At 42.2% G+C, this 12,911-nt stretch overlaps 1 protein-coding gene across 2 annotated transcripts in view; it reads left to right on the plus strand.

Annotated features, from left to right (window-relative positions):
* The first annotated feature begins 2,140 nt into the window (after nt 1-2,140).
* CDK5RAP2 (CDK5 regulatory subunit associated protein 2) overlaps nt 2,141-12,911 on the plus strand; it is a 68,333-nt gene continuing 57,562 nt past the window's right edge. The window contains exons 1-10 of one of the 2 annotated variants that reach the window (XM_085077201.1): nt 2,141-2,292; nt 2,426-2,484; nt 3,092-3,159; nt 6,489-6,599; nt 7,412-7,488; nt 8,253-8,373; nt 9,820-9,971; nt 10,854-11,016; nt 12,334-12,387; nt 12,787-12,906. In XM_085077201.1, the coding sequence (XP_084933327.1) occupies nt 2,240-2,292; nt 2,426-2,484; nt 3,092-3,159; nt 6,489-6,599; nt 7,412-7,488; nt 8,253-8,373; nt 9,820-9,971; nt 10,854-11,016; nt 12,334-12,387; nt 12,787-12,906 (978 nt within the window). In that variant the 5' untranslated portion in view covers nt 2,141-2,239. The remainder of the gene's footprint in view (nt 2,293-2,425; nt 2,485-3,091; nt 3,160-6,488; nt 6,600-7,411; nt 7,489-8,252; nt 8,374-9,819; nt 9,972-10,853; nt 11,017-12,333; nt 12,388-12,786; nt 12,907-12,911) is intronic. The other variant, XM_085077202.1, reaches the window with a different exon arrangement.

Here is a 12,911-nt window from a genome sequence, read left to right on the forward strand (position 1 = left end):
ACATCTGCCCTCCTTGTGCCAGCACAGCACAGCACAGCACAGCGAGCTGCTGCCTCCTGTCCTGCTCAGCTCAGCCCTACCCCTGCACTCACCAGAAGTCCTTCTTTCCCTGACCCCCTGGAGGACTCTCTTCCTGAGGTGGGAAGGACCTCAGGCTGCCTTGTGAAGTAGGAAATTTCCAACTTCTGGCTTCCTGGCATGAGGATTTAGTGTAATCACCCCAAATGTGCTACTAATGAACTTAAGGTTAAACAACTTTAAGCAGATTATCTGAAGGCAAGTTGTTAACTGCTGCTAAACAACACATTTCCCAGCCCTTTCTGCCCCTTGCAGCTTCTTGGTGCTACTGCAGGTTTCAAAACATTGGGCAGTGCAGTAAAATTTCCCAGGGGAATTTTCCATCCTGGCTGTGTGTGTATACACAGAATCATAGGATCACAGAATGGTTTGGGTTGGAAAGGACCTTAAAGATCATCTCATTTCACCTCCTACCATGGGCAGGGGCACCTTCCACTAGACCAGGTTGCTCCAAGCCCTGTCCAACCTGGCCTTGGACACTTCTAGGGAAGATAGACATTTATATATATCTATATATCCATATCTTTGGCCATCAGACCAGTTAATCAAGCAATAGACTTCACAAGGAGGGCCCTGCTGATTTCCTTTTGAATACAGTATGTTGGACATGGGCTGTGGCTCTGCAGAGAGGTGCTGTGTGTGCACAGTGATTTACTCTGAACTTGTAAATCCATCTGATTGATGGATGCTGATTTAAAGACCTGCATCACATATGTAACACCTCACTGAAACCTTAAGAGAAAATTGGTGTTATCCTTTCAGTGAGTGGACTGACTCAGTTTATGAAGATCTGCTCTGTAAACGAGGAAAAGCCACATTTCAGCCTGGCTGATCAGATCCCGATGCCATATGGCAGACCTGATTTTGTGAACTTAATTTCAGCTTGGCAGAGGCCACTGCAAAAAGGTTCCAGTCACATAAGGTGACCAGTGTCTCCCGAGGTCTCTCATGGGGAAGCTGAAGGGACTAAACATCCCTTGGGGTCATCAGACCCCCAGTGCAAAGCATGATGCATGTCCAGTTGGACAGGAGATGGGATTAAGAGCTTAGTTGTGCTAAATAGTGCATGGCATCTCCTGTCAGTTTGGGGCTCTGACAGCAGCTCCATCCTGCACTTGTACCCATAAAGCTGATAAATAAAGCAGATAAAATGAAGCAGGGATGAGAAGCCCACCATGACCATACACATACAGGGCTGCAGTGGCTGCTCCCACCAGTCTGGGGCATTTGACAGATGACAGCATCAGTCTGAACAATGATTGGAGTTCACAGAGCTCCAGGACAGCTGGGAATAATACATTCACAGAATTCATAGCCTGCGGTCAGCCCTTATCCATGGCCTAATTCCTGGCCAGGTAAGAGTCCCCTGGAGACAGCCCAGAGGAAAGTAAGTGAAACCTGACCTGGCTTGGTACCGAAGAGGAAACCGAATCCAGAAGAGGAAAGCAAATCTAATGCCCAGGGGGACTCTGGAGCTCCAGCTGTGCCCGGCACTGTCACCCTGGCCGTGCCCCGTGTAGGAGAAGCCACAACAACAGCTTTTAGTGCTGGTCAGCGTTTCCCGCTGTTGATGCCCGTTATCATAAGCAGTGACCACAATGTGCAACTAACGCGTGTTTATTTCCTCCGCCGAGTCCAATGACGGCTTGGCGCTTCGGGGAACATGGTAAATAAACATCAGCTCCGGCGGCTCTGCCAGGCTCGGCAGGAGCCCGGGGGCCTGGCGCATCACGGCAAAAGCCTCTTTCAAAGGGGAATACTTGTGGAGCAGGGCCCGTGGAGCTGCGGGGATCACCCCGTCCCGCTCCACGCCGTCCCCTCAGGCGCCCCGTCCCTCCGGCGCTCCGCCGCGGGCAACTTCCCTCACTCAACATGGCGCCCGCCCGCTCTGTCCCGCTGTGCCCGGCCGGCCCCAGCCCCGCTCTGCCCTCAGCCAACATGGCGCCCAGTCGCCCATCTCAACCAGTTGCCCTCATCAAACATGGCAGCTCCCATTCAGGTTCCATTGTGCCCGCCCTCCGCGCCCGCCCGCGGCGGCTTCAGCGGCTTCAGCTCTCTCTACGCAAAGATGGCGGAAGCGGTTGCGGGCGTTTGAATTCCAGGGAAGCCGCCAAAGCCGCGCACAAAGGCGGCGGGAGCCGCGGCACCGCGGGGCCGAGCCATGGATTCGCTGCCAGGGGAGGACCCGACGCTGCCGCTGGCCTTGGAGGGCAGGTACGGGGCGAGCTGCGGGGCGGGGATGCTCTCGGGCGGAGCGGGGCGTGTGGCGGGGCCGGGCCCGCGGGCGGGGGTCAGCGGGACGATTCCCCCGCGCGTTCGCCTCAGCGCTCTGCTCCTCCTTCCCCAGCCTCCCGCTGCCGGACACCTCCCGCGGGGACTGCCAGCCCGGCCCGCCCGCCGCACCAGGTAAGGCTGTATAACCTGCCGGCTCGGTGCTCCGCGCGGCTCCCAAACCTGCGCGAAAAACCTGCCGGAAAAAGGCAAAAAACGGGCTTTTAAGTGATGGGGGTTTTTTTTCTGTCATTTAAGAGTTTTTAGGAGCACGAAGCGCTGTCCCTGCTGTGCGCTCGCTGCCTGCGGGCATTAGGGCTCTCAGCCTTACATAAGATGATCAGCGGTTTTGTGCAGCGTGTACTTAAAATACTTGGGATATCCAGCGAGGCCGTGCTGTTAGTTCACGTTCTGCTCAGGGCTAGGGAAGTTGCACGCTGTGCATCATCCAGCTCTTGCTCTGAGGATTTATTCTGGACAGTGCACCTTACATAGCCTAATTTCAGTGTACATCGTAATTTAAGTGGATGGTGGAATTTGGGAGCTTCAGTGACAGCCAGCTTACTGTGACCAGAAAAAAACGTAGATATTAACATGTAATATAAACAGGGGGCCGGGCAATGCCTCCCTCGCTTCCCAAAAGGTTCTGTTGTGTTTACACCAATGTAGACCTTTGCCAAATTGAAGCCCTACTTAGGGAGATTCTGCTGTCTGAACTTGTTCTCTCTACTTCAATGTCCAGTGTCACCAGATGTGGCAGAAGACACAGTCTCACCAGCTCGAGCTCGGACCATGAAGGACTATGAAAATGTAAGCAGAATTTTAACATAAGACTCAGTGACAGATTTATGGCCAAGATACTTCCAACATGCTGGCTGTAGTGTTGACCCTGAGTTTGTCTGAGTTGACACACATCTGTTGGAGGTGTGACCAGTGGATGTCCCTGTCCATGCTTTGAACCTCTGTTTCTCTAGTGTTGCTTTCAAAATCCGAGGCAGGAATTTGTTGTTGAGAGCAGCCAACTGCTGTGCTGAAGTTGTGAAACAAAATTGGCACCCTCTGCTCAAAAGTTCCTGCAGCTCACGAGAAACATCAGAACTTGGTTTGCACATCTGCTGCTGATTTATTTCAGGGAAGCATCAAGTTTGTTTTCATTTAGGTTAGAGCAGGGTTTGGCTATCTAATTCATTGACTGCAGTATAATGCCTTTTAACTTTATAATTATGTATGAGTGTGCTTGGAATGCTTGTGTTGTAGAAGTCTAGTATCACTGTGAGAATTCTGTAGATAAAAGTATTTTGGTACTTACTAGAATGTTAAGGAAAACATTAGATTTTAAAAATGTACTAAGCGTATTAGTTTTGTTAATTGAATAAGCCAGTTGTTTTTATCTGCTATGTGATGGTTTGGTTGGGATATAGCTGTGTTGCAGGACAACTTCCCCATTGAGAGCTAGACTGAAAAACTTATTTAAAACATTTCCTGTTGTGTGAAGAAGCTGTAGAGAGAAAAGCAATCTAAAATCTTTGAGATGATTGCTACAGATAAAGACTGTGGCTTCTGCCTTTGGGCTGTGCCAAGTGTCTGCAGTTGCTGCTGTTACCTCTTGTGGCATTGCTGTGTTTGAAATGAGTGTTTCTTATAAACTCTTTCAGTTTCTCATGGCCTTATTCCCCCCTGAGGAGAAAGCTCAGCTCTTTGCTCAGAATTTAAAGCTTGGTTTGGAAAGCCTTGGTGAAGGATGTTTTTTACAGTCTATCTATTTCCCTTTCTCTTTTCTTTCTCTGTGTGTTGGCTGGGGAAGACAGACACTGCCTTGGCATTAGTTTGTGCTTAAAATCTCTTACTGTGATATATGCCAAAAACTTCACTCCAGAATATACATTCTGTAAGTGGTTTATTATCTGCAGGGTTCCTGGGCACAGGAAAAAATGTTGCAGAAGGGAGGAAAAATCTGTTGCTGTTTGTCCCGTGTGATGTATAGCAGGGGCCTCTGACATCCTCACGTTAAACTGAGCTGTAAAACTTCCCATGGGATGAGAGCTTTTATGGATGCCAGCAGAGTAATGAAGCTCAAAGATCCATTGAAGTGAAGGGAGAAGAATATACATAAAACACCACTAACTACAGGGATATTTCTGTAACTCTGTTATTCATACAGGATGTAATGAAAAGAGTGCACTCCTGGCCTGGTAGCACAGAAAGCTCAGGATGGATGTAATGACCCTTGAGTGGACTAAAAGGTGGATCCATGTAGGAAAGGTCCTTTAATGTTTACATCTGGAGAAGGCGCTGAGCTGGATAATGTTGGAGGTGCAGGTTTTTGAATTATTTATGATATGTCCCACTTTGCAATATGGAGGTAACCATCCTATGATAGAAAACATGATTACATGGGCAAAGTGAAAAGCATCTTTAAGGAGGACCTTGTTAGGGGTTATTAGGTGTTCATGAACAGAAAGGGTGATGAGTATCAAGTTAGGGAACTGAGTAATGGTGGGTTTCTTTCTTGTCTCTCCAAACCCACTTAGAGTTTTGCTGTAAATGTGAAACAGACTTTGCTGTTGAAAACTGTTGTGCTGTGAAACCACAGCCACTGCTGGCAGATCCCTTTTGCACAAAACTGGCTCCGTGCAGGCTTGGAAAGGAGGTAATCTGAGCTAGAATTCACTGCCATGCTGTTCATGCTGTGGAATACTCCGTGCAGTGTGCATATCATTGTCTTGGTTTTCATTCCTTTTGTTTAAATACAGAAATCAAAATGCATAAGTTCAGAGGGTTGCCATTAAAATCTTGCTGCAGTGTGAACTTGCTCACATATTACACATTTTCTTTTATTAGGCAATAACTTTTAAATTGTCTGCCTGAATGAACTTCCATCCAAGAAACTGAACATCAAAGACAGCATTTGTTTCACTCCTTGGTTTATGATTGCATCATCTGTTTCATTTACCTTTTGAAAACACTACCCTTAAGCACTTTGGTTTATCTCTGTTGCTACTGAAATACATGTGACAAGAGTTGTGAAATGCTGAGATCTCTTGAAGTTATTTTTTCCTTTGGACTCTGAAATATATTGAATGTGTGGAGACTAATTAGAAATTTAGCTGGTACAACTTCAGAGTATTTTTGCCACTTAAACTTCTTCTGAATGAGCAGAGACTGCTGGGAGAAATGATCTACTGACAGGTTGCTTCAGGGTGTGGGAATGAGCCACAAAGTTTATGTAGGATTTTCAGTTGCTTGGGTGATTTTCACTTGTGTGAATAATGACGAGGCAGCTTGCTGGGCAGAGATTATTAAACTGAAGAATTGTTTGCAGATGCAGGTTCTGAGTGCAGTTACAGAAAGTAATCTTGAGTTTCACAAGCCAAATATTTTAGAAATCGTATCGCTAATAATTTTTACAAATGGCAGTGTACTGTTCTGGAAAAGCCTACATCAATATTTTATTAGTAGCTCTGTAACATATTAGATTTCCATTTGCTGAAAGCATCTGGCAGGGGACACGAGTCTGATTTGAATGAATGTTTTATGCTAAGTCTCTTAAAAAAATTTAGGGGGAGACTCCTTTCTTTAATGAAACCATCAACCATATTACTGCTTCTACAAGGAAGGTTCAAAGTGATAAGCAATTTTTTCCCCAAAGAATTGCCTTATGAATTATGAGATGGGATAAAGATTTTATTGGTGTTCAATTGGGCTCACTTGTGTGCTTGTGGCTTTTCTTCCTATGAATAAAGTTACCTGGGTCTCATTAATGAGGCTGCCTTCCCAGGCTTTTGCTTAGCAAATATTTCTCTTTCAACATGATGTCTTGTATTTTGTTCAAGTTCTGTCTTTTGGAAGAATTTCTTAATATTTGTAGATTTAAAAATCTCTCTCGGATTCTTACTGTGTCAAGTCAGTCAATATTTTGATACTTCAGGAATATTCTAAAGGGCACAAGAGTATGTAATGCATATTTAATTAACACTTTCACAACTGATCATGTATGTGTGTGTTTAACTTTGTCCAGTGGGTGAAATTCCAGTCTTGTACTGTTGAAAGCAAAACCAAAGGAGAGTAGTTTTAACTCTTTATTTCGCTTGATTTGAAACACATGGAGTAATTTTCTCATTTTCTTTCTTCTTTCACAGCAAATCACTGATCTGAAAAAAGAGAACTTCAACCTGAAGCTTCGTATTTATTTTCTGGAGGAGCGAATGCAGCAGAAGTTCGATGGTCCCACTGAAGAAATCTATAAAATTGTAAGCATTTAGAATAATTTCATAGAACTGTGTCTCTTTTTGAAGGGTCTGTTTTGTAGGGAGGTTGCCTATTTACTTAACTTCTAAGTCTGTTTGAATTATTGGAATTTTGGTGTGGTTATTTTATTCTGGCCTAATGATTTTCAGTAATAACTAAATGAAAATGACCATTTTAAGATGCACTTGCCTCAGGACTCTTTTCCATAATGGGATGGAAACTTGAGTCTCTCCTGTTGCATGTTTCAGTAGGTAAGAACATAAATTGATGTTTAGGTAGATCAAGGTTTCAGCTGAATATTGCTGCCTTCTCTCCTCCACTGGTCATTTTTTTGTGATTGCTGACTTGTTGAAATGGTGTTTGTCAGCTTCCAGGCCAAGGAGTTCTTTGAACAATTACATCATGAGAGGTTTCCTCAGGCTATAACAAAATAATTCTGAAATTATTAAAAACCTCAAGAGTTGATAAAATCAGATTTTGAAAAGAAAATAAAATATCTCATAGCTTAGAGATAAAAACATGCTTGGAAGCACTAGAAATTGTCAAGCTGACAATTTAGTACTCCCCATTAGAGCAGTTAAGTGTGTGTGGAGGGGATTTGTATTGCTTGAGTGCAATGGTCCTTAATGCTTTTGATATTTCTGGAAGGCTTGAACCTTGCAAAATATGTCTTTTAACAGCTAAATGTCTATTCTTAGCCCAATAATACTTTATATTTGCTGGTCCAAGCAAAAAGCAATCTACACATTGCCAATAACTTTTGGGTTGGGTGATCTTCCAGTTCTCTCCAGACATTTTCATTCTTTTGTCACAGAACATTGAGCTGAAAGTTGAGTTAGAAAGTCTGAAGCGTGAACTGCAGGAGAGGGAGAAGCTCCTCATCAAGGCCTAGTAAGTACCAGTCTATTCCTTGAGCTCCATTAATTAGGATTTGTTTCTATGTGGTTTTTTTCTAATGCTATAGGAGTAGAAGGTTTTAAAGTATTATTTTAAGGGCATTTATCTAGAAATGTGTGGTTCAAAACTAATCCAGGCTGGCAGCTGTTCATTGCCCCATGGGCCCCAGTTGTGATGGAATTTTCTTTGTTTTCCTCAGGCCCATATGAATTTTGTTTGATTCCTCCAGGTTGCTCGAAGGGTATTGCTGTGCTTTGAAGGAAACCTTGCACAAGATCATACTAGAAAGCAAAATTTAGGTGGCAGTCATGAAAAAGTGGTCATCTGGTGTTTAGTAAGGAAACACTGCCTGTTCTTTTCCCACAAGGTATTAACAAATACTGAAAAGGCAAATGGAGAAATCTCAGCAGCTCCATGTCTTCGGTTTATTCCAGTATTATTCCAGTTTGTTTCCTGTAGAAAACTGCTCTAGTGAAAGCTTGATGGTATATTTGGAAGCTTTAGAAATATAAAGGAAATATTTCAATTTTTCATTATACATGTTAAATGCTTCTTCATCCACTGTGCCAAGGCTGGTATGTGGAGCTCTCAGACAGTGCCCAAATAGCTGGAAATGTTTGTATTTAACCTTGAAGTGACAAACAGGTACAGATAAAGTGGAAGACACTTGATTGAGCATAATCCATCAGCTACTGGTGCCTGGAATGTTTTGTACTTTGATCTGCACTGGGATCTATGTCAGTATTATTCTCTCCCAGTAAGGCAGTTGAAAGCTTGGCCCAGGGTGGTGATGCTGAAGTGCAGCGTGGGAAGGAGGCACAGAAGAAGATGCAGGAGATGGAGGAAATGCTGACTGGCAGAATAAACCTTCTGGAAGAGGTGAGTGACCACAGCTGAAGGAATAAGGAATCACTGTTGCCTTTGTGCTGTTATCTGAGATCTGATACTGTGCTCTGCCTATATTTTCATAATGTCTTTTTTCATATCTTGCTGCCTGTGCTTGAAACAGTTTATTCCTGTATTTATTGCTGAACCATTTCTGGTTACTTTACAGGGGAGTTGTAGTGTAAAGGGAAGGGACCCACAAGGATGATTTAAGTCCATTTAAAGTGAGCTCCTTCAGGGAGAAGGAAGGGGGAATCTCCATGACCTTTTCTTCAGCTGAGTGGAACTGGGATTTCTGAAAGCATTCTTTGTGCTGTTGGATTGGTAGAGAAGTTCTTAAATTGCTTCCTCTGTCCCAAATGAGCCAGTTAGGCTGGTGTTCCCCAGATCTGATAGGCTGAAGAGCAGATGTTCTAATCTTGTGGAGATGAGTGTTTTCTGTAGCCCAAAGATAGTGTTGGCCTCTGACATTAATTTTATTCTGCTTATGAATGCAAACACTGCAGTGTGGTTTCAGTCACAGGTTTACACAGCACTGTGTAATTATATAGATGCAGGGAATGCTAACAAAGATTAATTTCCTTCAAGGTTCTTGACTGACACATGAATGTTGGCAAAACAGCTTTTCAGGAGAGGGGTTGAGTGGGGAAGTTCAATGGTGAAGGAGCTTTTCCTCTCCCTCCCCCGAAGAGATGATTTTTAGTTTGGATGCAAAGGCAAGAGGGGAATGACTTGTTAGGCTACAAGGAGGCTTTTATTTCATAGGAAGCTAAATTGGGTGAGCACAGCAGGGAAGCACACTAGAGAAAAATGAAGATCTGAATTAAATTTGATGTAGTATGAGCCAAGTGTCTTTTTTTTTGTGTACTCCATCTCTATGAGTTGGGTCACCCAGAGGAAGTTGACTGAAATCTCTGCCTGTTATCTCCATTTCCTTTGCTGTTCAAGAGAAAAATGTCTGGTTCATACTTTATCAATCCCTGCACAATATTATAAATGATGTTGGAAAGAGTTCCAATTAGCTACAGTGAGCCTGGGAATATTAATTTTATTGAATAAAAAAGCCCTTCTTTAACCTCTTTCATTTAAGTGTAGCTATTTATTATGATAGTGGGAGGACAGTGGGACAAAACCATATTATAATTGCTAAATCTTAAACCATAGCATAGGGGCACTTTTGTTTCCAGTTCTGCTATCAGTTAGGGTATTTCTTTTATTTCTTTGAAACAAATTTCCCTTCTTTCTGTACCACAGAAAATGGATTAATCTTGAAAATGCAGACACAGAGTTCAGAAGCATTTGCAAAGCTCTTGAAATACTTGGTAAAAGTTCCTAAATTAAACATCCTGACATATGTTGGGTAGAAGAAACTTCAGTATGTGAAAAATTTCATGACCATTTAGCTCTTTTAGGCATCAGGATTGTGTGTTTTAATTACAGAATCTTAAAGCTGCTCAAGGAGAGGTGGAAAAAGCCCTTGCAATGACAGAGAAGGAGAAAGCTCTGAGGATTGCTGCTGAGCAGAAACTTGCTTCAATTATGAATGGCCCTGCCAAGGATGTGGATAAGGTTACAGAAGCTGAGAAAGACAGGTCAGAACTGTTGCCAGTGATGTTTCTAACTGCTGGAATTCTTTGTTGTTCAAATGTGAAGAGTCAGCAGGGGGTTAGGTTTGTTTAGTTTGGTCCTACCCTGGGGTACAGCAGAGTTACTGGCCATGTATGGAATGAATGGCAACACAGCAATCAGTTTAATGCTTTGTGTAGCCAAATCATCTTTAAAAGTCGTCTGAAAGCCTAAAAGGGTCAGGATGTGTGAGACATAAGCTCACAGATCAGGTTGCTAAATTTAATGGGAAGAGAAACACTGTAAGAAATACAGATGGCATCTTGTGCTGCAGTATTTTCATGTGTAGCACTCAGGTTTGTCAAAAAACATCATTTTTGCTGTTGGAATACTGGAAGTGTGAAGATGTGTATTGACAAAAGACAGCAGCATTGACCTGACTTCTTGTTTTTAGTGTGTTGTTTTTTTTGTTTTTGTTTTCTTTTTTGTTTATGTGAAATGAGAATCAGCTTAGATACAAATTTAGATGAAACTAAGCACTTGAGGGACACTTGGTGAAGGCACATGAGGATGTGGTGTGTGGGCTAAGAAAGGAAATAGATTAATAAGGTTTTTGTGTGTGCTGTAAAGGGCAATGTAACTAAACTATTGAAACTTAACTGTTGACATTTGAAGAGGTATTGGAGGAAAAGAAGATTGAGCACTTTGCAGATAGCTCAGCCCTGTTTGCTTGTGTTCAACTTACAGCACTTTTTCAGGTTCTCCAGGGTTATGAAGGTCCTTCCTTAAGTTTTACAAGTATTGTCTTCAGTCTCCACTTAGGAGAGTTGTCTGCAGGATTTACTGCAATGACTGGAGAATTGGTGGTGGATGGTGCAAGATTAATATTTAAATTCTTATCATTTTAGACTTATAGAGCAACTGAATCTGTCACTGAAAAGTAAAGAAGCTCTAATTCAACACCTTGAAAAGGAAAAGTCTCAGAGTGGACCTTGTGATGGGAACTTGCCAGAAGGAAAAATCAGAGAATTTACCATTGCTTTGAGGCGTGAAAAGGATAGTGAGATGGAGGTGAGGAAGCTGCCTGGACTGATTTATGTTATCAATCTCATGGGATGAAGGATTTTAAAGGTTTTGTGCATGACACTATGTAAGTGACTAGAGCCAGTTTTAAAAAAATATTCTCTTCCTTGTTCTCCATTTTCTTACCATTCATGGGTTATACTCTTAATTTGGTGGGCAGTATTCATCCTTGTTATCCATTGATTTGGTGAGAGGTTGTGTTTCCCACTGACTTTATGCCTGTGTAATAGATACTGTGCAATTGCTTTACAGAAGTATATATTAAAGAAATCCTAGATGTTAATAGATCCCTCACTGGATGATGTAACTGCTGTAAAAGTTAAGAACATGACTTGAGAGTTTGTTCTTGGGGAAATGTCTCTGCTCCTATGGTCTGGAAAAAAGCTGTGGTAAGGGGGGTAGGCATTAAAAAACCTCTTTAAATAAAGTGCAAGTTTACCCTTTAGCTTACAAAAGGTGCAAGAGTCACTCTTCTCTTTCAATTGGCTCCTAACAGGAAGACAGAGATCCTGAAAGCTGGAATGTAGAAGGTATAGGTCCTGAGGCTTGTTTTTGTTTTTTTTTTTTTTTTTCCCTATTGGTTATTCAAAGAAGAAATTAAAGCTGGCAGAATTAAGAAGGTTAATTATGGAGGCTGTCAGGGTTCTGAGAATTTTTCTTCCCTTTTGTTTTGAAACTTTAATATTGCTCAGCTCAGTACCTACACACTTTTTTTGTCTGTGTGAAGAACAGACAAGAGAACCTTTTATGATTGGATTGATGAGAGGCATTAAAAGTTCTCAGTTCTGGGTGGTCTTGCAATTAAATTAATCTGTGCCAGGAAAAACCACCCTTGTTTCACAAGAGTGTTTGTGTGTCAAGGTGAAAACTGTGTCATCTTTATTCATTTCACAGGAGGTGGACAGAGGGCATGTGATCATTTGGGGTGCAGTATAGGAGAAAAAAATCTGCTGAATACCTTTGCACAACTCTGGTTTTATGTATGATTGCTTTTTAAAAACAAATAATTCTGTAACCTCCCCAGGGAAAAGTGCTAATTAAAATCTCCCTCGATAAAAGCATCTTGCTGGCAAAGATAAATGTCACATAAAAATGCACCTTTATTAACTCAGCAAGTGCAGTTGTTCTGTCTCATGGAAGAACATGTCGTGTGGATTTTTGTTTTCTATTTTTTCCTTCCTTATTTGGACGGGCTCATATCATGCCCAGGGTTTTTAAGCTCATTTTGCTTCACTTTAATGCTTAATGAATTGTATTTATGTTGAGAATGAATTAAAGTGACCATAACTGTTTTCTTCTTAATAGGCTCTTAAAATGGAGCTTAAAAATGAGAGAAATTCCTTTGAAAAAAAAATTCAGGTAAGTTCCAGTTTTGCTCCTGTTTCCTTGACCCCTTAGAGTGTGTGTTGGGCTCCCTCTGTTATCTTTTCATAGGCACAGGAGGCCTTGACTATTAAATTCTGTTAAATTCTCTATTATATGGGATGACAGGAAAGCCCCTCCTGTTTTTGAGGCATTTCTCAGTAAAGCTGATAAACACACTCATCAAATATTGAGGCTGATGCTCATAGCCAGTCCTCTTCTTATACAATATTCCAGGCACATCTTTAAGATGCTGCCTCTCATTTTGGGGACTGTATTTTATGTTGATAATCTGAGTAATAAGCTCCAAGAACTCTGAGGGAATGTACTTATTAATGTGCAGTTACAGTATCTCTTAGTGGGAAGTTAATGCAACTTTCACATAATCTAATTTAGTCACTCCAAGAAGAGCTGCAAGAGAGAGAAAATGAGCTTGCTGTTGAAAAGAAGAATGGTTTGAAAAGGGATAAAACTATCCAAGGGCTAACTGTTGCCTTAAAAGCAAAGGAAAGAGAGGTAGG

This window comes from Lichenostomus cassidix, chromosome 17 (assembly GCF_008360975.1).
Source record: "Lichenostomus cassidix isolate B80296 chromosome 17, HeHo_3.0, whole genome shotgun sequence".
In the NCBI taxonomy this organism is placed as follows: domain Eukaryota; kingdom Metazoa; phylum Chordata; class Aves; order Passeriformes; family Meliphagidae; genus Lichenostomus; species Lichenostomus cassidix.